General features: G+C 63.0%; 4 protein-coding genes across 6 annotated transcripts in view; 3 read left to right on the top strand and 1 right to left on the bottom strand.

The window, feature by feature from the left end:
• Nucleotides 1–7,476, top strand: part of FBXL16 (F-box and leucine rich repeat protein 16) — a 30,089-nt gene extending 22,613 nt beyond the window's left edge. The window contains exons 3-7 of the mRNA XM_042036907.1: nt 2,168–2,878; nt 3,681–4,189; nt 4,504–4,588; nt 5,157–5,220; nt 6,041–7,476. Coding sequence (XP_041892841.1) covers nt 2,183–2,878; nt 3,681–4,189; nt 4,504–4,588; nt 5,157–5,220; nt 6,041–6,189 — 1,503 coding nt within the window. The 5' untranslated portion in view covers nt 2,168–2,182 and the 3' untranslated portion in view covers nt 6,190–7,476. The remainder of the gene's footprint in view (nt 1–2,167; nt 2,879–3,680; nt 4,190–4,503; nt 4,589–5,156; nt 5,221–6,040) is intronic.
• Nucleotides 7,477–8,984: 1,508 nt separating this feature from the next.
• Nucleotides 8,985–17,123, top strand: WDR24 (WD repeat domain 24). The gene is made up of 10 exons (XM_042037224.1): nt 8,985–9,062; nt 9,700–10,622; nt 11,037–11,214; nt 11,982–12,657; nt 12,733–12,848; nt 14,706–14,827; nt 15,162–15,266; nt 15,346–15,683; nt 16,430–16,614; nt 16,732–17,123. The coding sequence occupies exons 2-10, from the start codon at nt 10,142–10,144 to the stop codon at nt 16,898–16,900; spliced, it is 2,370 nt and encodes a 789-aa protein (XP_041893158.1). The 5' UTR covers nt 8,985–9,062; nt 9,700–10,141; the 3' UTR covers nt 16,901–17,123.
• A 230-nt stretch (nt 17,124–17,353) lies between these two features.
• On the top strand, nt 17,354–19,771 carry JMJD8 (jumonji domain containing 8). 3 transcript variants are annotated; one of them, XM_042037225.1, is made up of 9 exons: nt 17,356–17,471; nt 17,550–17,633; nt 17,845–17,893; nt 17,986–18,082; nt 18,250–18,318; nt 18,388–18,507; nt 18,595–18,662; nt 18,813–18,947; nt 19,021–19,266. In XM_042037225.1, the coding sequence occupies exons 1-9, from the start codon at nt 17,386–17,388 to the stop codon at nt 19,099–19,101; spliced, it is 789 nt and encodes a 262-aa protein (XP_041893159.1). In that variant the 5' UTR covers nt 17,356–17,385; the 3' UTR covers nt 19,102–19,266. The 3 variants fall into 3 exon arrangements, with proteins under 3 accessions (XP_041893162.1, XP_041893161.1, XP_041893159.1); XM_042037228.1 differs by lacking the exons at nt 18,813–18,947; nt 19,021–19,266 and adding an exon at nt 19,461–19,587 and having other exon boundaries at nt 17,354–17,471; XM_042037227.1 differs by lacking the exons at nt 18,813–18,947; nt 19,021–19,266 and adding an exon at nt 19,461–19,771 and having other exon boundaries at nt 17,355–17,471; nt 18,444–18,507.
• Nucleotides 19,374–23,164, bottom strand: STUB1 (STIP1 homology and U-box containing protein 1). Its single transcript, XM_042037229.1, has 7 exons — nt 23,094–23,164; nt 21,967–22,165; nt 21,695–21,860; nt 21,467–21,557; nt 20,901–20,957; nt 20,668–20,784; nt 19,374–20,287 (listed from the first exon to the last, which is right to left on the bottom strand). Exons 2-7 carry the CDS (start codon nt 22,106–22,108, stop codon nt 20,162–20,164), a joined length of 699 nt encoding a protein of 232 aa, XP_041893163.1. The 5' UTR covers nt 22,109–22,165; nt 23,094–23,164; the 3' UTR covers nt 19,374–20,161.

The following is a 23,164-nucleotide window of genomic DNA, read 5'->3' as shown; positions in this document are numbered from 1 at the left end:
GAGTCCGGCGACTTGTCAGCATCTGTCTCCTCCTGTGACTGTCCCCTTGGGCTCCCGAGGCCCGGGGCTGCCCCTCTGCCACCACCTGCCCTCTCCCTGGGGGCAACCAGCGTGCCCAGCTCGGGCTCGGTACCGGAGCAACAGCCTCTCCGCGCCACCTGGTAGTTATCTGTTTGGATTTGTGCTCTGTGGCTGTGTGAGACACCCCCGTGCACGTTCTGTTTACTTCCCTAATTGCTGCCAAGCACCGAGCCGCTGGTTTTAAGTTTCTCTCCTCTCTCCACTCCCCTTCTCGTGCTTTCAAGCGAGTTTAACACATGTCCAAGCATCGGCGGCCCAGCTCCGCTGTCGGGCAGCGTGAGCGGAGGCAGCAGCGGCTTCATCCAAGCCGGGAGCGGCGCCAGACTGTCTGCACAGGGCTGGGCTCGTCCCCGGAGGCTGCATCTCGCCGGGACGCTGCCACCGAGCCGGGCTGTCTGCTGGCACCTCCGCTCGCACCACGGGAGAGGCTGCGGCAGCTCCCACCAGCCCCGTCCCACGGCCCCGCTGTGCCGGGAATGGTGTCCTCGGGACATGCCACGTGCCGTGCATCCCGTGGGGTTTTCCAGCTGTGCCACTGGCGTCTGACTGCACTTCTGAGCTCTTTTCTGGGTGGCTGCTCCCTCCCTGGCTGCTCCAGGAGAGTTGGATGAGGCCAGGGATGCGGTGAGGGTGGAAGGGATGGGCTGGGGGCAGCAGGGGATGTAGGCTGCATTCTGCTTCCAGGCTGCATGGAGCACCCCTGGGGACCACGGAGCTTGGCCATGAGCAGGGTGCTCCTCCCTTGGTGCCCCTCCATTGGGGCTTGACTTTCTCCTTCCCAAATCAAGCAGCTATAATAATTCCCTTGCTTTAATCTTGGGTCCGGGAGGAGCTGGCGGGGAAGAAGTTCCTCAGCTCCCATCACTGATGGACGGATGGATGTGCCATCCACATCCTGGGGCTTCAGGGCCAGGTCCCTGTCCCCTGCTCCATGCACTGGAAGCTGCATTCCCGTGCTTCAGCTCCTCGTGCCCCCAGGGGTTGCCAGGATCAGATTTTTGGCAGGGTTTGGCATGGCCCTGGCACACAGGGTGTGGGCAGGGCAGGCAGCAGTCGGGCAGGGCCCTGCGCCAGGTCCCGGCTGTGGCAGGGGGAGGGGGCTGAGCCTCCATTAATAATTCACCTCCATATTTATAGAGGGAAATGGGTTGAATAATGGATGGCGGGTGCGGCGGGGCCGCTGGGAAGCCGGCCTTGCTGCCACTGCAATATTTGTTGGCCTGCTTTGCTGGGTGCTGCCCGCCTGCCTCGAGGCTCCACGAGGATCAGCGACGCTCTGGCTGGCACAGGCTCGCTGCTGAGTGCCTGGCTGCTCTGCTCTGCTCCTCTGCCTCTGCCTCCTCTCCCCTCCATAAAAATGCACTTGGGGCTGGAGCCCCTCTGCTCTGGAGCCAGGCTGGAAGAGCTGGGGGTGTTCACCTGGAGAGGAGAAAGCTCCAGGGACACCTCAGAGCCCCTTGCAGGGCCTAAAGGGGCTCCAGGAGAGCTGCAGAGGGACTTTGGATAAGGGCCTGGAAGTGACAGGCCAAGGGGGAATGGCTTCCCACTGCCAGAGGGCAGGGCTGGATGGGATATTGGGAAGGAATTGTTCCCTGGGAGGGTGGGCAGGTCCCGGCACAGGGTGCCCAGAGCAGCTGTGGCTGCCCCTGGATCCCTGGCAGTGTCCAAGGCCAGGCTGGAACAGCCTGGGACCGTGGAAGGTGTCCCTGCCCATAGCAGGGGATGGAATGAGATGAGCATTGAGGTCCCTTCCAATCCAAACCATTCTGGATCCTTCTCTGTCTTCCATTGGCCATGCTGGATTCTAGGCTCAGAGAAGGATGTGAACATCCAGGGACAAATCCCTATCTGTCCCTCATCACAGGGGGACACCAGGGCCATGCAGCTTCTAGGAGGACCCTGCTCTGTGTCCCAGACACGTCCCCTCTGTGGCTGTGTCCAGCAGCCCTGCACCACCTGGTCCCATGTGCCACCCTACTCAGGGACCCCCAGGATCTCCCCCCTCACTGGTACCACCACCTCCCCCAGCCATGGCCACCCTCCCTAGCAGAGCCACATCCCCTCATCCGCCACCCCTGTGTTACAGAGAGATCTGTGGAAGATGTCGAACCCGAGAAACGGCGACACCAAGCCCCCATGTTTGCCCCGCAATGGACTGGTGAAGATCCCCACGCAACCCAACGGCCTCGGCTCTGCCAGCATCACCAAAGGCACCCCCGCCGTGAAAAACCGCCTGTGCCAGCCTTCCTCCGTGCCTGCCATCCTCAGCCCGGCCTTAGCCCACCGCAGCGACCTGCCCATCCCCAGCCTGGCCTCCCCGCTCTCCTTGGCCACTCTGGCCAGCGTCTCCTCCCCTCCCGGCGCTTCCTTGGTGGGACTGAACGCGAGCGAAGGCTCGGAGCAGCCCTCTCCGGAGCGGCTGCCAGGCTCGCCTTTGGAAAGGCAGCTGGCGGTGGACGAGAAGATCCTCAACCGCTTGTTCTGGTACTTTTCGGCGTGCGAGAAGTGCGTGCTGGCGCAGGTGTGCAAGGCATGGCGGCGGGTGCTCTACCAGCCCAAGTTCTGGGTGGGCTTGACGCCCGTCCTGCACACCAAAGAGCTCTACAACATCCTGCCCGGTGGAGAGAAGGAGTTCGTCAGCCTGCAGGGCTTCGCTGTCCGCGGCTTCGACGGCTTCTGCCTCGTGGGCGTCTCCGACCTGGACATTTGTGAGTTCATTGACAACTACCCCCTCTCCAAGAAGGGGGTCAAGTCCATGAGCCTTAAGAGGTCAACCATCACAGATGCGGGGTTGGAGGTAGGTGACCATGCTGAAGTGACCGGGGTGGCTGAGATGTGCTGCTGGCGGGTCAGTCCTGGTGGCCTTGGGGACACGCACGCGGGCAGAGCTTTCACGGGTGGCAGGGAAGGAGCAGGCAGGTGGCACGGCCATCCCGCAGTGCTGGCAGCACCGGGGGCCCTGCCTGCAGTCTGGGCAGTGGGATGGGTGCAGCAGGGAGTCAGGAGGCGGTCAGGGGCTTAGTCCCTGCTGCATGTGGGTGCTGCCAGGAAGGCAGAGCCAGGTGAGGCGGCTGTGCTGCTGGGCAGTGGATGTGGCAGTGGGTGACAAGCAGGGCTCTGGGAACGGGACATTCCCACTTGGCTGGCTGCTCCCCAGCAAGGGGGTTACCCAAGCAAGGGGCTGAGGGTCAGATAGAAATGGGACAATTCAGGGGGCTAGGCAAGGTCCCCACCAAGACCCTTGCCCTGTGCCATGGCCAGACACAGCACCAGCTGCTCCACGGGCACATCTCACCCGAGCAGTTCCTGTGCTGGGAGCGGGCGTCAATCCCGACCCTGCCAACAGCACCTGGTACAGTGCTGGGGCTGCACCTGGGGGTCCCTGCCTGTCCCCTCCCATTCCCCACTGATGCTGGCGTGTCCTAAATTGAGTGCTGAACCCATGCCAGGGAGGTCCCAGGGAGAAGACTTGACCCAGGCCAGACCGGGAGCAGTGGGAAGAGCCATGGGGGGCTCAGAGGGAGCCGGGGCAGGGACACAGGGATGCATAAGGGTGGCTGGCAGTGCCCAGCACGGCCTGACCCCCTGCCCCTCGGCAGGTGATGCTGGAGCAGATGCAGGGCGTGGTGCGGCTGGAGCTGTCGGGCTGCAACGACTTCACGGAGGCCGGGCTGTGGTCCAGCCTCAACGCCCGCATCACGGCGCTGAGCGTCAGCGACTGCATCAACGTGGCCGACGACGCCATCGCCGCCATCTCACAGCTCCTGCCCAACCTCACCGAGCTCAACCTGCAAGCCTACCACGTGACGGACACGGCGCTCGCCTACTTCACCGCCAAGCAGGGCTACACCACCCACACCCTGCGCCTCAACTCCTGCTGGGAGATCACCAACCACGGCGTGGTCAACATGGTCCACAGCCTGCCCAACCTGAGCGTCCTCAGCCTCTCGGGCTGCTCCAAGGTGACGGATGATGGCGTGGAGCTGGTGGCCGAGAACCTGCGGAAGCTGCGCAGCCTTGACCTGTCCTGGTGCCCTCGCATCACCGACATGGCCCTGGAGTACATCGCCTGTGACCTGCACAAGCTGGAGGAGCTGGTGCTCGACAGGTAAAGGGCTGTGCTGAGCCATGCTGTGCCGTGCCATGCCATGCCATGTTGAGCCATGCCGGGCCATGCCATGCCATGCTAAGCTATGCCAAGCCATGCCAAGTCATGCCATACCATGCTGAGCCATGCCATGCCATGCCATGCCATGCCAGGCCATGCTGAGCCATGCTGTGCCACATCATCCCATGACAAACCATGCCGTGCCAAGCCGTGCCATGCTGAGCCACGCTGGAAGCTGAGGGTGCAGCATGGGAGCCATGGTTTGGGGACACCCATGGGTGACCAGCTGGCCCTGACACCCTGTGTCCCGGCAGGTGCGTGCGGATCACCGACACCGGCCTCAGCTACCTGTCCACCATGTCATCCCTGCGGAGCCTCTACCTGCGCTGGTGCTGCCAGGTAGGTGTGGAACTGTGCCCGTCCTGGCTCGGCACGGCAGAGAGGGCATGGTGGCACCTCCCTGGGGATGAGCCATGAGCTCAGGGTGGGCTCCTGGGGCTGGCTGGAGACCCCAAGACTCGGTGCTAGGAAGCAGACAGCTCCTGTGAGCTCAGCAGGACTCAGCCCTGGCACCCTGACCCTGTGTCTTGCCCCAGCACCAGTATCCCCAGACCCAGTGCCCTGCTCCAGCATCCTGCTGCAGCCCCAGGCTGCCTGCCCTGGCCTCCCTCCTCCCTGTCCCACAGCCCAGACCCAGTACCCCAGCCCTGCACCCCAAATCCTGCCCCAGCATCCTGCTACAACATCCCACATCCTGCTCAGGCTCCCTTCCCCAGCACCCAGCTCCCTGCACCCTGTCCCATCACAGCTCCCTGCCCCAGCACCCAGAGCCAGCACACTGCCCCAGCATCCTGCACCCTGCTTCAGGTTCCCAGCCCTGGCACCCAGTTCCCAGCAGCGCTGTGAGCCCTGGTGCTGTGGTTGTCCCCACTGTCCCCCCTCATCCCCACCCCAATTTCTTTTCCAGGTGCAGGATTTTGGCCTGAAGCACCTCCTGGGCATGGGCAGCCTGCGCCTCCTCTCCCTGGCCGGTGAGACCCTCACCCTGCTACCGGGGACCAGAGACATGGGACCCCATGGGGCTGGGGAGGCAGAGGGCATGGGGACAGAGAGCCCTGGGGACAGCCTGGGGACAGCCAGCATCCCCCAAGCCTGCAGGCAGCTGCATCCAGCCCAGCTTGAGGGGAAGGAGCCACAGCTGGGCTCTTGGGGTGTTGTAGTTTTTGGGGTGGTAGTGTTTTGGGAGCTCTGTTTTGGGGATTCAGGTTTTTTGAGGTGTTGGTTTTTGAGGGCACTCTTTTTTGGGGTGGGTTTTTTGGGGGATTTTAGGCTGACATTCTTGGGGTGCAGCTGTTTTGGGTGTTGTTTTTCGGGGTGTTGGTGTTTTGGAGCACTGTTCTTTGGCATGCTGGTTTTTCTGGGTTCTGGTGGGATTTTTTGGGTGCTAACTTTGAGGGTTTTGGTATTTTGGGGTGCTGGTGCTTTAGGGTGCTGGTTTTTGTGCGTGTTTTTAAGTGCTGGATTTTTTGGATGCTGATATTTTGGGTGATTTCGTTGGAGTGTTGGGGTTTTTGCGGTACATTTTTTTTTAGCATACTGGTTTTTTTGGGTTCTGTCTTTTAGGTGCAGCGAGTTTTGAGGTGCTGGGTTTTGAGGTGCTTTTCTTTTGGGTGTGGGTGTGCTTGTGGTGCTGGGATTTTGAGGTCCTGATCCTTCAGAGTGTGGTTTGGGGGTCTTTTGGCGTTTTGGAACGCTGGTGTCTTTGAGATGCTATTTTTTGGGATGCTGTTTTTTGGGATGCTATTTTTTGGGGGCGCTGGTGTTCTGGGCTGACACCCTATCTCCCTGCAGGCTGCCCCTTGCTGACCACCACGGGGCTTTCGGGGCTAGTGCAGCTGCAGGAGCTGGAGGAGCTGGAACTCACCAACTGCCCCGGGGCCACCCCGGAGCTCTTCAAGTACTTCTCCCAGCACCTCCCGTGCTGCATGGTGATCGAGTAGCGCCGGACCCGGCCGCCCGCTCCCGCGCCCACCCCGGCCGCCATCGCCCACCCCATCTCCCTCCGGCTGCTGGGGGATTCGAGAGACGCTCCCGATTCCAACCGAGCCCGGACGTCCCCCGCATCGACGCCCCCGAGGGACGCGGGGCTCCGGGGGGAGATGGGGGAAGGCGTCGCCCCCGGCCGGAGCCCCCCCGGCTACCATGTAAATTCCCCCCCCCCGCCGCCGCCATCGCCCGTGCTCCTCCCGGTGTCCTGCCAATCCCTTCCGGACAGACGAACGGACATCATGGAAGCCCAAATTGGGAAGGCGACGCTGTGTGCCCCCCCCCCCCCGGCCGCATCCTGCTTCCCCCGCCCCGGGGCCGAGCGGGCGCACGGCCCCGCCACCAAGGATGCTCCCGGGGACCAAAGGATGCTCCCAGGGATCAAAGGATGCTCCCAGGGATGGGCGAGAGGAGGATGCTTATATTTGGGTGGCGGCGGAGGCTGGATGGGTCCCCTCAGGCCCCCGCAGGGGGTCACCGAGCTCAACCCCCCCCCGCCCCGTGCTGCGTGTCCCCTCCAGCCCCCCCAGCCCTGCCTTTGGGGCACTTTCTCCCGGTGAATAGGATGTCCCTCTCCGCCCGCCCGCCGCCCTCGCATGCTCGCTTGCTTCAGTCTCGTGCTACGGCAGGTTTCGGGGTACCCGGGGGCACGGTGACAAGTGACAGCCCCCACTGAGCCCCTCCACGCGGCTTCGCCCCGGCCGGATCCTGCCCCGGCAGCCGGGCTCTCCTGGCGAGCACCCCCCCCGCCGTCGCCCTGGGGACCCCACTGCACCCCGTGGGGCCGTGGGGGCGATGCCAACGCCGAGGAGCGACCCATCCGTCTGGGATGGGACATCCCGGGGGACCAGGGCCACGTCTGAGCCACCACGGTGACACCGGCAGCACAGAGAGACGACAGGAGGTGGCACCTAGGACACACTGCCACCGCCACCGCTCTTCCAGCTGAAAAGCCATCGCCCCGATGCCAGCGGCAAGCGGGGACCGGGGGGACCCCTGGGCTGAGCCGAGATGGGACCGAGCCGGCTCGGGGCTGGAGTGCCCACGGGGACCCAGCGCGGGAGGGGCTCGGTGGCCGCGCCCGGGGCATTGCCCGCCGCCTCACCAGCCCTGGGAGGAGTGTGGGCATGGATATGGCCATGGACATGGGCACGGACACGGGATGGGCACGGACACGGACACGGACACGCTTTCGGTTTGTTTTGCCTTTGTACCGGCCGGGAAGGAACTGCTGCACCAACCGCCGCCTCCTCTCCCTCCTTTGTCCGAAACGCCCCTTTCTGACCCCAAATTGCCACAAAGATCCTCGTGGCCCTGGAAGGGGGTTTGGGAATCCCCGGGGCTGCGGGACAGGGTGGTACTGCTGGGGCTCGGAGCACCCTGGCACGGGGGTGGGGGGCTGCCTGCACCCCCAAACCCACCAGGGTCCCTGGGCACGGAGGCCAGGCAGGACAGTGGCACACAGAGTGTGCCTGCAGGTGACAGCAGCAGTTACGGGGTGCCATAGCCCTGCACGACTCCCTGGTCCCACGTTGCACAGACAGCCGCAGCACGGCCCCCACACCCTCCTCTGCACCCCCCATGGCAGCGCGTCCCCACGCCCCTTGCACCCCTACTCCTCTGTGCACCCCTACATCCCTGCATCTGTACGCCTCCAATGCCCCCCATATCCTCTCGGCACCCCCATTTCCCACCCTGCACCTTGACCCACAAAGCACCCACAGACCCCTGACCCCCATTTATCCCCCCCGCATCCCCATCCCTAATGCACCCCACATCTCCCCGGCACCCCCACCCCGAATGCACACCCTCTCACCTGGCACTGCTCCCCATGACAGGGTGCCCCCATGCCCCCCAGTGCACCCACTCACCCTTGTGCATCCCTATAATGCTCCAGTTCACTCCTACGCTCCCAACGCACCCCCTATCGCCCCCGGCACCCCCATTTCCCACCCTGACCCCTAAACCGCATTTTCCCTTGCACTCCCAGTCCCTCTAGGATGCACCTCCGGCATCCCCATTCCCTCCGGATCCCACATCTCCCTGACGCTCACCCCTAACACACCCCGTAACGCCCTCGTACTCTATTTCTCCTCCCAATACACCTCATATCCCTCCAGCACATCCTTTCATCCCAGCGAACCCCCACTCCCAGTGCACCCCACGTCCCTCCGGCCCCCCCCGCCAAGGCACCCTATATCCTCCGATCCCCATTTCTCCCCTTACACCCCTATTCCTACTGCACCCCGCGTCCCTCTGGCACTCCCACATCCCTCTGGCACCCCTGGACCCCGCATTCCCCCGCACCCCGTCCTTAATGCCCCCCTTGTCCCCCCGCCCGCTCCGCTCCGTGCCGGGGGCGGGGCCTGCGTGGTGGGCGGGGCTTCAACCCAGGGACGGGGCCTCTTGGGAGAGAGTGGGCGGGGCCTGGTGAGCCACCGGGGAGGGGGCGTGGCTTGGTGCAGGGGGCGATGCAGGGATTGGACAGCGGGAGTGGGGGCGTGGTCTATGGCAGGGGGCGTGGCCCAGCGGAATGGGCGGGTCGGCGCGGCGTGAGGGGCGTGGTCTCGTCGCATGGGGGGCGGGGCTTAACGGCAGAGGGGGCGTGGTCTGGGGAGGGCGGGGCCCGGGCAGCGTGGGGGGCGTGGCTTGGCGGCGGGGGCGGTGTCCCGCCATCGGAAGGGGGAGTGTCCTGCGGGCAGGGGGCGGGGCCCGTGGCGGAAGGGGGCGGGGCCTGGGCGGAAGGGGGCGGGGCCCGGCGGGAGTTCCGCGGCGGCGGCGGCGGGGCCTGCTCGGCCCGAGCTGCTGGCGGGGGAACCGGCACCGGGTACGGCTCCGGGAACGGCACCGGGGCTCCTCACGGAGGGGGTTCAGGACCGGGTGGTAGCGGCAGGAGACTGTATGGAGCGGGAGGGGGTTGTGAAGGGGCCCTGGGGTGTCTGATGAGTGGGAAGGGGCCCTGAGGAGGGTATAGGGTGGGAGAGGCCTCTGAGGGAACGCTGAGAGGGCTCTGAAGGGCTGGAGGAGCTCTGAAGGGGCTCTGGGTCAGGAGCGGGCCTTGCAGAGGGAGAAGTGTGGGGTGTGAGGCGTCCTGGGGAGCTGTGGGTCAGGAGGAGGGGGATGTGGAGTATGAGGGGGCTGTGGGTCAGAAGAGGGCCCTGATGGGGCGGGGGTGTGGGATATTAGGGGCGGGGGGGCTCTGAGTGGCCTCAGGGGTGGGAGGGGACCCTAAGGGTGCTCTGAGGGTGGGAAGGGGCCTTGAGGGAGCGGGAATGTGAGGTATGAGGGATCTGTGGGACCTGGCAAGGCACGGGCAGAGGGGTTGGAGAGGGCAGTGCTGTGGCAGGAGCTCAGCCTGGCTCTGGAGGACACAGCCTCTGGGACCCTGTGACCCCTCCAGGAAGCCTGGAGTAGCTACTGCTCCCCTCTGCTAGAGAAGGAGGGTCATCCCCTGGTTCTTGCAGGCTTTGGGGCTCCGAGTGCCCCACAGAGGTAACTGTGGCCTCGCTTCACCCCACCTCGTGCTGCGGACGCTGCTCATCTCGGCCACAGCGCTGTACTTGACCTATATTATCAGCAACAGAGAAACATCTCAGGGTGTGGCCGAGGAGGGAAGAAGGAACCCAGAAAAGGTTTTCAGGAACTTCCTGAGAGGGAGCCATAGAAGGCAGCAGGAGGAGAACCCGGAGTGGGGCTGTATCTGCCTCCCCACAGGCAGCTGTGTGGCCTCTCACCTCCACGGCCCATTGATGCAGCCACAAAAAGCCACGGTCGGAGCCACCAGGGCCCGGCAGGAGCTGCGGGAGCCCAGCCCGTCCCTGCCCAGCTCTGGCTGAGTTGGAGCAGGGCAGCCGTGTGAGTGTGCAGGCAGCCTGCTGGAGAGGGGACAGCACCCCGAGGACAGCCATGGAGAAGATGGCCAGGGTCACCACCGCCCTGGGGGGCAACGTGCTGACCGGCCGCACCATGTTCTGCCACCTGGACGCCCCCGCCAACGCCATCAGCGTGTGCCGGGACGCTGCCCAGGTGGTGGTGGCCGGCCGCAACATCTTCAAGATCTACTCCATCGAGGAGGAGCAGTTTGTGGAGAAGCTGAACCTCCGCGTGGGCCGCAAACCCTCCCTGAACTTCAGCTGCGCCGATGTGGTGTGGCACCAGATGGACGAGAACCTGCTGGCCACCGCCGCCACCAACGGCGTGGTGGTCACCTGGAACCTGGGCAAGCCGTCCCGCAACAAGCAGGACCAGCTGTTCACGGAGCACAAGCGCACTGTCAACAAGGTGTGCTTCCACCCCACCGAGGTGTACATGCTGCTCAGCGGCTCCCAGGACGGCTACATGAAGTGCTTTGACCTGCGCAAGAAGGACTCTGTCAGCACCTTCTCTGGTACAAACGTGGCTGTTGTTGTCCTGTTTCCCTGCGGGGAAGCAGGGGTTGGGAGTTTTGCCCTTTCCTTGCTTGTCCCCTTACCCTCAGGAGAGGCAGGGGTTGGGAGTTTTGCCCTTTCCTTGCTTGTCCCCTTACCCTCAGGAGAGGCAGAAGTTGGCAGAAGAGGCTTTGTCCTTCCCCTTGCCCAGGAGGAGGGTTTGCTCAGGGTGTGATGCTCCAAGCAGGGACAGAAGGAGCTGAGAGGCATTTTGGTGCTTTTTTTGACTCTCAGTAGTAGCTGGGTCTGTGTGGGAGGTGGAAGACAGTCGCAGCACTCCTTACGACCCCTTCTCTCTGTGCCAGGGACCCCCACGGCTCTTCCAGTGGGGGTTTTTAGCTTTGCTGGAGCTCTCAACTTGTGTCCCCTCCCAGGCCAGTCGGAAAGCGTGCGTGACGTCCAGTTCAGCATCCGGGACTACTTCACCTTCGCTGCCACCTTTGAGAATGGGAACGTGCAGCTGTGGGACATCCGTCGGCCCGACCGCTACGAGAGGATGTTCACTGCCCACAACGGGCCTGTCTTCTGCTGCGACTGGCACCCAGAGGACAGGTGAGCATGGGGCCAGGCTCTCCCAGCCACCCAGCCTTGCAGGGCAAGAGAGGCCCTAAAAACGGGATTGGGATTTTGTGGGGGAAGGCATGGTCTGTGATGCCCTGTCTCCTTGTGTCAAGGGCTGGGATGTTGCTGGAAGATAGGAGCACTTATTGCTTTGAGTGTTTGAGGTGGTGTAGGAGTGTTTTGGGGTTGTTCTTTGATAAATTAGGGGGTTTTGAGGCACTGGGTGTCTTATGGTTGGGTATAGCAGTGTCACAGCAGCCTCTTGCTCCAGTGCTCAGCTTGAGGAAGGCATTGCTTGGCTGCTCTGGGACACAGCTCACTTGTGTTCAGTCGTGTTTCCCTCCTGCCTTTCCCAGGAGATTGCTGGGAAGGATCTGGAAGCAGCTGTTAGGGTGTGCAGGTCCCTCCTCGCTCCCTGCCAGGCAGTGCTGCCACTGCTCATGATCTTAGAGAGGCACTGAAATACATCCAGAGTGGCCTTTTTCTCTCTGCTGTGCCTGGCGAGTGGAAAGCAGAGCCAGAGGGAACTGGTCTGACTGGGATGTGGCTCTAAAGGCGCAGGGCCATAAATGGGGGCGGGAAGGAGGGTGTTGTCTGACCTGGTTGCTGGAGAGCAGAGGTGTCAGGAGAGCTCATGGGAGGATGGGCTTGCAGCCCAGCTGCCTTCCTGCGATGCAGACATGGTCACACCTGCGCTGTGAGCACCTCTGTGCCACGGTGGGAACACAGAGGTGAACACAGATCCATCCTTGTCCCAGGGGCTGGCTGGCCACGGGCGGCCGGGACAAGATGGTGAAGGTGTGGGACATGAACACGACGCGGGCCAAGGAGATCTACTGCGTGCAGACCATCGCCTCGGTGGCACGGGTGAAGTGGCGCCCCGAGTGCAAGCACCACATCGCCACCTGCTCCATGATGGTGGACCACAACATCTACGTGTGGGACGTGCGCCGCCCCTTCATCCCCTCCGCCATGTTCGAGGAGCACAAGGACGTCACCACGGGCATCGTGTGGCGGCACCTCCACGACCCCTATTTCCTCCTGTCGGGCTCGAAGGACAGCACCCTTTACCAGCACATCTTCAAGGATGCCAGCCAGCCCATCGACCGGGCCAACCCCGAGGGGCTGTGCTACAGCCTCTACGGAGACCTGGCCTTCGCCGCCAAGGAGAGCCTCATCTCCTCCGACTCCAACCGCAAGCCCTACATCGGGGACCGGCGCCACCCCATCTTCTTCAAGCGCAAGCTGGACCCCACGGAGCAGTTCGAGTACATCTCGTCCTCCAGCACCCTCAACGTGTTCGAGACGGATGTGGAGAGCGGCAGCATGGACTGGTTCGTGCACACGGCCAAGCAGTACGCGCTGGCCGGCCGGCCGCTGGCCGAGCTCTGTGACCACAACGCCAAGGTGGCCAAGGGGCTGGACCGCAACCAGGTGAGCGACGGGACGAGTGGTGCTGCACAGGGGTCGTAGCCTGGAAGGGTCTGACAGGGCCTGTGTTCCACATAGGTGGCTCAGACGTGGACGATGCTGAGGATTATCTACTCCAGCCTCGGCACCATGTCGTCCACAAACCTCAACCACAGCATGGGGAAAGGCAGCACCGCTCTCCCACTCATGAACAGGTACAGGCAGTGGGAGCTGCAGGGGGTGGTGATACGGCTGGGGTGGCTCCATGAGTGGGGGAGTGGAAAGAGCTCCTTGGCTGGGATGGGATTATAGAATCACATCATGGAATACCAGAATGGTTTGGGTGGAAGGATCCTTAAAGCCCATCCAGTTCCACGCCCTGCCACGGGCAGGGACACCTTCTGCTAGCTCAGGGTGCTCCAAGCCCTATCCAACCTGGCCTTGGACACTTCCAGGGATCCAGGGACAGCCACAGCTTCTCTGGGTACCCTGTGCCAGGGCCTCCCCACCCTCATAGGGGGCAATTTCTACCTAATAAGTAACCTGCCCCAGGCACAGGGAGCGAGCAGGGACAGCTCTCCCTCAGCCTCAGGCCATGCTGATTTGCAGGCTGGCATTGTTTGAACGCAGCCATTTCCCATGTTGGTGTGAGAAGTGAGGGCCCAGCCTGGCCTCGAGCTGTGCAGCCTCACACACTGCTCCGTTCCTCCTTCAGCCAAAGTTTGGCCCTGTGGTGGGGCATGGGGCTGGGACCTGCTTTGCAGTTACTGAATTCATGAATCACAGAATCTCTAAGATTGGAAAAGCCCTCTGAGATCATTCCCCCCAGCAGCACTGCCAAGGCCATCACTAAACCATATCCCTAAGCAGCACATCTTCATGATTTTGAACATCTCCAAGGGTGGTGATCCCAGCAGTGCCCTGGGCAGCTGTGCCAGTGCCTGACCACCCTTCCCATGAAGGAATTTCCCCAATATCCAACCTAAACCTCCCCTGGCCCAGCCTGAGGCCGTTCCCTCTCCTCCTGTCCCTGTTCCCTGGGAGCAGAGCCCGACCCCCCCCAGCTGCCCCCTCCTGTCAGGGACTTGTGCAGAGCCACAAGGTCCCCCCTGAGCCTCCTTTGCTCCAGGCTGAGCCCCTTTCCCAGCTCCCTCAGCCTGGGGCTCCAGCCCCTTCCCCAGCTCCATTCCCTTCCCTGGACATGCTCCAGCCCCTCAGTGTCTTTCCTGTCATGAGGGCCCCAAAACTGACCCCAGGATGTGAGGTGAGGCCTCAGCAGTGCCCAGGGCAGTGGTGGTGACCAAGGGCTGGGGATGGAGAAGGTGTCTCATGGCTGGAGCTGGAGCTGCTGGTGTGCAGAAGTTTTCTTCTGGAGCCTTTCCGAGGGAGAGCACGCCCCAGCTCTGCCAGCAGCTGTCTGGCGTGGAGAGCCCGTCATGGGCTGATGAAGCGGGAAAACTTGTTTTTCCTCTTCTCAATGACATAAACGTGAGGGGTGAGGTCTCCAAATTAGCTGTCAGAGCTCGTAGGGCCGGCTACCCACAGTGAGTGACAGATCCTCAAATAACACCAAAGGAAACAAGCACTGTCCTTGACCAAGCTGTGCCTCCAGCCGGGTGGCTGTGCCGCTGTCTGAGACACGGCAGGCAGCAGCCTGGGGAGCTGGGCTCTGCTCCAACCCCGTCCCTTCCCTTTTCCATCTCGGTGAAGGCCAAGCCTGGCGATGCATAACAAACAGCCAGGCACCTTGGAGCCAGGCAGGTCTTGTTCACCTGCCTCTGAGGGGAAGGAGACGGAGCCAAGAGCCTGCTCAGCACAGGAATTCTTCAGGGAGACTTTTGCAGTGCCTGTGTAGCGCCACCAGGCTTGGAGGAAGCGCTGTGATCCCAATCACAATGTGTCTTTATTTTTAAGTCACACATGGGGACTGGTGACTTCTGCCCACAAAGGGATATCACTGTATCTCGTATTTCACCATTCAAATTGCAACTGGACACCTGTACCCAGGCTGTTGCTGGCTGAAATGGAAACTTTATACTCCTCTGATTGTTAAATTTGCCTTTTTTCCACAGCTTTAACCTGAAAGATATCCCTGCTGGGCTGGGCAGCGAGTCCAGACTGGACCGCAGCAAAGGAGAAAGCCGCACAGAAAACATCCTCATGGATTCCTCCTCCACCCTGATCAACAACGAGGGTAACGCTCCTGGGCGGGCACAGCCCCAGTCCCACAGCTCTTCCCTGTTCAGCCATAGACAGGGGATAAACTGGGGCATTTTTCCTGTGAATTGGGGTGGCTGGACATGCTGCAGCCCCAGGGTGAAGGACACCGAGCCCTAGGGCGCTGCGAAGGACAGGGTTCCCCCATGACCTCAGGTGACAGTGACAGTGGTGGCTGTGGGCACCAGGAATGGGACTGTGGTGGGGACCTGAGCTGTGTGGCTCGGGCACAGCCTGGCACACTGGGGCAGGACACTGGGAGGTGGATGCAATGCTGTGATGAGCTGATTTCTCTTTCCCTGGGCGCACAGACAACGAGGAGACAGAGGGCAGCGACGTCCCTGCGGATTATCTGCTGGGAGACGTGGAGGCAGATGAGGATGACCTGTACATGATGGACCACGAGAACCCGCACGGTGAGTGCACAGCTGCTGCTGGCAGGTGTTGCCTGTCCCAGCTGGGTTTTCTCCTGCTCATTCTGCTCTCTCCTCACAGCTGAAGAGCAGGAATACAGCCTTCCCCAGGAAGCCTTCCCTCTGCGCCACGAAATTGTGGACAACCCATCGGCCTTGGACCACCTGCAGGACAAGGCCGACTCCCCTCACGTCAGCGGCAACGAGGCCGAGACGGTGTCGCTGACCCCCGTGGAGTCCTTCTCGCTCATCTCCATCTCCCACTCGCTCTACGAGAACCGCCTGCCCTCCGACTTCTTCAACCCCATCGTGCGGGACACGCTGCTCTTCTACGCCGAGCAGGGGGACGTGCAGATGGCCGTGTCCGTGCTCATCGTGCTGGGAGAGCGCATCCGCAAGGAGATCGATGAGCAGACGCAGGTAGAGCCCGTGGGATGCGGGGCCGTGCCTTGGTGGGACCCAGAGAGGTGTATCCCAGGGGGATGGGATGCTGCCTGGGCTTGGGGCACATCCCTTCTGCTCCAGCTGCTGTTGGGCCAGCTCTAAGCCAGGGTGAGCAGCTCCAGGATTCCGGTACCTGCCCTACCACCAGTCCTGGCAGGGACTTGAGGTGGGATCTGCAGGGCCAGGATGGGGAAGTGACCTTGGCCTGTTGATTTAGGGAAGGATGCTGTTCCCCAGCATTGCAGAGCTGTTCTCGCACTGCAGGGATCAGAGAATCACAGAATCCTTTAGGCTGGAAAAGCCCTCTGAGATCATCGAGTCCAACCATTCCCCCAGCTCTGCCAAGGCCACCACTGACCCCTGTCCCCAAGTGCCACATCCACACGGCTTTTCAATCCCCCCTAGGGATGGTGACTCCACCACTGCAGCTGTGCCAATGCCTGACCACACTTCCCATGAAGAAATTCTCCCTAATAACCAAACTCTGGCACAGCTTGAGGCCATTTCCTCTTGTCCTATCCCATGTTCTCTGGGAGCACATTTCAACCCTCCCCTGGCTGCCCTCTCCTGTCAGGAACTTTTAGAGTGAGAAGGTCCCCCCTGAGCCTCCTTTTCTTCAGGCTGAGCCCCCAGGGGAAATCTTGCCTTTAGGATGCAGAGGGGGGATCCTGAGGCGGTTTCAGGGTGGATGTGGAGGCTCAGTTGTCTGTGGCTGTCCCCAGGAGCACTGGTACACATCCTACATCGACCTGCTGCAGCGCTTCCAGCTCTGGAACATCTCCAACGAGGTGATCAAGCTGAGCACGTGCCGTGCCATCAACTGCCTCAACCAGGCTTCCACCACCCTGCACGTCAACTGCAGCAACTGCAAGCGGCCCATGAGCAACAGGGGCTGGATCTGCGACAGGTGAGGGGGCCCAAAGGGGCTTGTGGGGACAGGAGGATGGGGTAGGTGCCCCTGTTCCCTCTTGCTGCCCCCCTGGGGGCTCTCCCTGCCCACACCCACCCCAATCTCCCCGTGCAGGTGTCGGCAGTGTGCCAGCATGTGTGCCGTGTGTCACCACGTGGTGAAGGGGCTCTTCGTCTGGTGCCAGGGCTGCAGCCACGGCGGCCACCTACAGCACATCATGAAGTGGCTGGAGACCAGCTCCCACTGCCCCGCCGGCTGCGGCCACCTCTGCGAGTACACCTGAGCCCCCCTGAGAGTACACCTGAGCCCCCCTGAGTACACCTGACCCCGTGCCCGCGGGGGAGTTGGCAGTGGGGTGGGGCAGGGGGTGAGCAGGGCAGGCAGCGTGTCCTGCCCGCTACCCCCGGCAGCGCCCTCTCTGTATTTATTGTGTAAATAAGGGCTGGGGGTGCACCCCCGGCCCGGCCGTTTTTTACTGGATTAAAACAAACCAGCAGTTGAATCGAGCCGTGACTCCAGTCTTTGCTTCACCTGGATGCAGAGATCCCCGGGATGGGTCCCGGCCCCGCGGTGCCCCCGGTGCCCCCACGCTCTTGTCCCCTTGTGCCGGGACTTGCCCTTTAAGCCGTGACGTGCGGCCGACTCTCCGCTTCCCCTCTAAATAATGGCCCTTACCGGGACCCGTAGCGGCGAGCCAAGCTGCGTGTACCGTGTGTTCGCGGTGTATGCCGGGAATCGTAGTTCTCGGCGTCTCTGCCGCCGGTCCCGATGGCGGCGGCGGCGCGGCTGCTGCTGCTGCTGCCGCTGGGCTGGGTCCGGCCCGGCGGCTGCACCGGCCCTCCGGACGGCGGCTGGTAAGGGCAGGGAGCTGCCCCGGGACCGGTCCCTATGCCGGTCCTGGTGCCCGTGCCGAGCGCAGCCTCCCGTTGCAGGCTGGCGGGCACGGTGCCGGAGGAGCCACGCTGCACCGTGGAGCGAGCCGACGCCTCCCTCACCTACTCCGTCTTCCTGCAGCGGTACGGGGGACCCTGCACCGGGGAACCGAGACAGGGGGCCGGGGGACAGTCCCGGTGCACCGGGCGGGCTAACGGAGAGGGCCGGGGGGATTGGGGGTCCCGGGGGAGAAGCTGGGGGACGGTGGATGACACCGATCTCGGTGTCCCGGGGTGGGTCGGGGCTGGTCCCCGTGCTCCGCCCGTGCCGGACCTCGCTGGATGCTCCCCCCAGGTTCGCATTCTCCCGGCCGGTGATCCTCAGTGGGATCACGGACAATTCGGTGAGTGCCGGGGGGGGACAGAGGGTGGGACACACCTCCCGGTACCTCGGGAGCGGCGGCAGCACCCCGGCCCCCTGCGCTCCATCCCCCAGGCGTTCCGAGCCCTCTGCACCCGGGAGAAGCTGCTGGCGGCCTTCGGGCCCTTCCCAGTGCGGCTCAGCACGGCCAACACATACTCATACCGCAAAGGTGAGCGCGGGGCCGTGCCCGGCGCGGGGGTGCCGCTTCCCCCGCTCATCCCTCCGTTCCCCGTCTCATCCCTCCGTTCCCCCGGCTCATCCCTCCGTTCCCCCGGCTCATCCCTCCGTTCCCCCGCTCATCCCTCCGTTCTCCCGCTCCTCCCTCCGTTCCCGCAGTGGATGTGCCCTTCCAGGAGTACGTGGAGCATCTGCTGAAGCCGCAGGACCCGGCCCGGCTGGGCAGCGGTGGGTAGCGCCGTCCCGCCCCTCGCAGCCCCCTCTCCTTGCCGGGCTCAGCCTCCCGTGTCCCCCCAGACACCCTCTACTTCTTCGGGGACAACAACTTCACCGAGTGGGGTCCCCTCTTCCAGCACTACGTGCCCCCTCCCTTCCGCATCCCTGGCACCAGCCCCGCCTACAGCTTTGGGATCGCAGGTGGGTGTGGGATGGGAACCTGCGGGAGGGGATCGGGGCGCGCCTGGGTCTCTCCCCAGCACCAACCCCCCCCCGCCCCCACCGCAGGCTCAGGCTCTGGTGTTCCCTTCCACTGGCATGGCCCTGGTTTCTCCGAGGTGATTTTCGGCAGGAAGGTGAGAACTGAGCCCTAGAGGAAGGATTTGGGGAGTGGGGACAGAAGTGAGCCCCAAACAGGTGTCCCTGGCCACAGGGAAGCCCCGCTGGGGCTGAGCCCGAGGGGCTGGAGGGGAATTGGGAGGGGATGTGCCCCTGGTGTTTTCCAGCGCTGGTTTCTGTACCCGCCCGATAAAACCCCGCACTTCCACCCCAATGAGACGACGCTGGCCTGGCTCCAGCACACGTATCCCACCCTGCCACCAGCCCAGCGCCCGCTGGAGTGCACCCTGCACCCTGGGGAGGTGAGTCCAGGGGCTAGAGGGGACCCCAGGCACCCCAGCTGGAGCCATGGGACCCCACTGCTGTATCCTGCAGGTCCTGTACTTCCCTGACCGCTGGTGGCATGCCACGCTCAACCTGGACACCAGTGTCTTCATCTCTACCTTCCTGGGCTAGGGCTGGGAGGGACAAGGACACGTCACCATCATCCCAGCCAGGGCAGGAGCTCCAGCTCCCGCCACCCTCAGGGAAAGGCAACTGGTATTGGGACCAACTGCCTGAGAAAGCTCTGGTTTTTACTGGTCTTTACCCTTCCCCGTGGATTAAAGCTGTTCTACTGAAGCACACTGTGTGTTGCTACATCCCCGGAGCAAACCCGGTCCCCATGGGTTGGCACCAATTCCCAAGCCAGGATATCCCCAGAAATGGCTGCTGTGAACCACTCCAGATCCTTTTCCATGTTTATTGCTGAATTTTTTTTTATTCTTTTTATATATATATATATTTTTTTTTTATGGACATTGGCAAACTTCCAGAGGGCGCTCAAAAGCCAGGCAGGCCGTCAGCCGACCGAAACGCTGGAATCTCAGGTGGATGCAAATCTGTTGCATTAGTTTTTGTGGGGTTTTTAAGGGACTTCATTAAAAGGAACAAGAACTTTAACCCGGTGGTTGTTCTTAGGGAACCACAGTCCCAGTGGGGAAGGGAAGGTGGGAACCAGCCCCTCCCAGCCCAGGGCAGTTGTTTCCCAGGAAAAGCCAGAGGGTGAGTCGGCATCCCAGCAAGTGGCTGTTTACTGGGAAGAGGAGCCAGCCCTGGCCAGGCAGGAAGTGGAAGGAGGAAGAAACAACTATAAACACAGGGAAGGATGGGGCTCCAGGTGCTCATCCCAGCAAGCTCCCTGTGGCAATCCCTGGAGCAGGACGTGCTCTTTAGGGACAATGGCTGCCCTGGCTGAGGGGGTGATGGACATGATGGTGAGGCCACTGCTGAGGAGCCAGCATTCCAACCCCCAGGCAGGTCTTGGAGCGGGAGAGGGGAGCCAGGGAGCCGTGGTGCCCGCCCCGCCACTGCGGCTCCTCGGGAAGGGGACATGGTGCCGTGCCCTCGCCCGGCGTCAGGCCTGGGGCGGCTGGGCTGGAGGGGGAACAGCCAGAGAGCGAGTAAGGCATGGTGCCAGCCCAGGGAGAGCCAGCTGTGCCAGGGCACCCGGGCGGGCAGCGCTGCCCCCGGCCCCTCAGTAATCCTCCACCCAGCCGTTCTCCGAGATGAACGCGTCTATCACCTCCTTCATGGCGAGGTTGGGGATCAGCTGGTCCTGGGTCAGGGGACTCCGCGTCACCGGGTCAAAATGACCCACACGCTGCAGGGGAGGAGGCCGAGCGGAACCGGTTACTCCACGTGCCCGCGCTCAGCCCTGAGGCGCAGGTGGCTGTGAGGCCAGCGCCGTGTAGCATCTGCCCCAGCACCCGGGCACCTGCCCGTGGGAAGAGGGAGAGCCCTCTCGGAGGTGCCTCCCAGCAGGATGAGGGCAGGTCAAGGTGCAAGACCCCTGCCAAGAGCCGCCTCCGCTTTGGGCAGGGCCTGGCAGCACCTGCTCCGCAGGGAGCTGCCCGGGCAGGTAACCGGGACCAAACCCAAGGAGCCTTCAGAGCCCTGAGCTGAGCAAAGAGATCCCACCCAGGCAGGAGAGGACTTCAGGCAAGGTCCTGGGAAACACCCCTGCCCCTGGCCTGGCAGTACCTGGAGATGCTCCTCAATGTCTTTCCTGTCGTAGGTGATGCCGCTGGGCGTGATGCAGGGCTCTCTCATCAGCTCAAAACTGATCTTCCCACACAGGTAGTCAGGGATGTCCCGCTTCTGGCTCGAGAGAGGCACAGCTGGGTCAGGGAAGTGGGCTGGGAGGTGGTGCTGGCTCAGAGCAGGGAGCAGGGCACACAGCAAGTTAACAGGAGCACAGCTTGGGCCACACTCACCTTCCTCTTCTCATCCACTTGGGAGAAGAGCTCATCCATGTCTGCCAGGTATTTGTCCTGAAAGAGAAGTCCTTGAGGACAAGGCGTCCCTGGTGTGCAGGGGCGGCAGGTTCCCAGGGAGAGCCCCAAAGCCTCCCACCCATGGGTGCTGCGGCAGGCCCTCGGTGGCCCCTCTGCCTGTGCAGCTCCTGGCTGAACCTGGTAGGGGTGATCCAGCTTAAAAATAACCTTCCTCTGTGGAGCTATTTTTATCTGGGATTAGTCCCCAGCACCCAGACCCACATGTGGCTGAGAGCCACTCATGTTCCCTCAGGGAACAACAGGCACAACAGGCGTCACCGCTGCCAGGCTGAGACGAGAGGTGACCGAGCAGGGGATGCCGTCATGGAGGGACACAGCAGCCCTGCAATGCTGGCCTGAGCCATAGAATGAAGGCTAAGCTGTGCTGTGTCCCAAGGTTTCCCAGCTTTCATCTGCACAGCTGTAGCCCTGCAGCTTCCCTGGCTGCAGCAGAGCATGAGGATGGGATGAGGATGGGATGAGGAAGCCCCCAGCCCCCCACTCACGTGTTTGGCCTCGATGCTGGCCAGCTGAACACGGCTTCGGCTCTCGTCCGTGTTTTCCTCCTGCTGAGTCTTCCGGCACTCCGCCAGCTCCCTAGGACAGAGTGGGAGATCAGGAGGATGGGGGAACATTGCCACTCCCTTCCCTGCTGCAGGGCTCTGCAGAGGCACCTCACACAGAGCTGTGACAGCCTGGTGGCACTACAAAAGCCTTTCCAGGTGCCCCGTTACCTCTCCTTCTCCGCCATGATCAGCTTGGTCAGGTGGGAGTGCAGCTCGTTCTCCTGGTTGATCCGCTTCTCCTCGATGCTGTTCCAGCGTTTCTTCTTGGCGATACGCAGCGCGCTGGGGATGTCATCCCCAAAATTCAGCCGCTGTTCCTTGGCGAGGTTGTAGGCTGAGGAGAAAAAGGGCACTCAGAGCCAGTGGCAGCATCCCTGTCGCCACCCCTGGCCCCTTCCCAGCAGACAGGAGCAGGGCACGGTGGCAGCATGCCCGCTCACCTCTCTGCAGGTTGGCGATGGCCTCGTCGTAGTTTTCCATCTCCATCTGGCACTGGCCCAGGAAGAAGTGAGCCTTCACTGACTGCCCGTCCAGCTCCAGCGCCCGCTTGCAGTCGGCCAGGGCCTTGTCGTGCTGCTGCATCTTCAGGTAGCACAGGGCCCGGTTGGTGTAGTACACGGCCACCAAGGGGTTCCGGTTCTGCGGGGACAGGCCCATGTTGGTGGCAGCGGCAGGGCCAGGACGCGCTGGCAGCCGGGTGACAGCCGGGTGACTCGGTGAGCCAGCGGCACAGCACTGTCACCCTGGGCAGGGAGAGCCAGGAGTGCCAGCGGGGGCGTGCACCCCGTAGGGAGGTGCTGGGATGGACTGGGGACACACTGGGGCCAGTCCCCATAGGGCAGCCTGTGTCCCTGCCCACAGAGGGGACTGGCAACCCTGGCACCCTGACTGTCCCAGGGTGGGTCTGTCCTACCCAGCACAGCCTAGGGACAGGGCTGGGTTTAGGAGAAACAGGCTCAGGATGGGGGCACTCTGGGGGTGGGTGTAGGGCAGTCCAGCCTGGAGTTGGGTGGGGGACAGGATGGGCTGGGGGTGTCCAAGCCCAGAGAAGGCCAGGACGGTGCCTAGCCAGGCCTGGGGGTGGGAGTCCAGGCCCAGGAGGGGGGAATCAGGCCCAGACGCGTGTCCAGCCCCCCCCCCCCCCCCCAGAAGGGCCAGGCCCAGTGAGGGAACAGTGTCCAGATTAAAAGGGTCCCATCTCACGGGATGGCATCTTGGTCAGGCCCTGAGGAAGAATAGTGCCCAGACCAAGGAGGTTCCACCCTGGCGGTATCCAGGCCAGAGCCAGGGAGATGTCCAGGCTGGGGGAGGCCCATCTTGCGGGTGTCAAGGCCAGGCGTGTGGCGGGGGTGTCCCATCCCTGGGGATCCCATCCCAGGCTTAGCCAGGCCAGGTCCGGGAGGCTGTCCAGGCCAAGGGAGCTCCCAGCCTGGGGTCCTCGAGGCCAAGGGGGAGCTTGGCGTGTCCCGTCCCGGGGTTACCCAGGCCAGGCCCCTGGGGCCGGGGGTGCGAGTGTCCCCTCCCCGCTGCTCCCGTCCCGGGGGCCGGGGGCGCTGCCGGGACTCACGATGGCGCGGCCGTAGCAGGCGGCGGCCTCGGGGTACTTGCGGCCGCCGAAGAGCCGGTTCCCCTGCTCCT

The sequence above is a fragment of the Corvus kubaryi genome, unplaced genomic scaffold, assembly GCF_017639235.1.
Source record: "Corvus kubaryi isolate FWS band 111438036 unplaced genomic scaffold, C.kubaryi_AGA036_p1.0 37387, whole genome shotgun sequence".
Lineage (NCBI taxonomy): Eukaryota > Metazoa > Chordata > Aves > Passeriformes > Corvidae > Corvus > Corvus kubaryi.
This window is presented reverse-complemented; position numbering and strand designations above follow the sequence as displayed.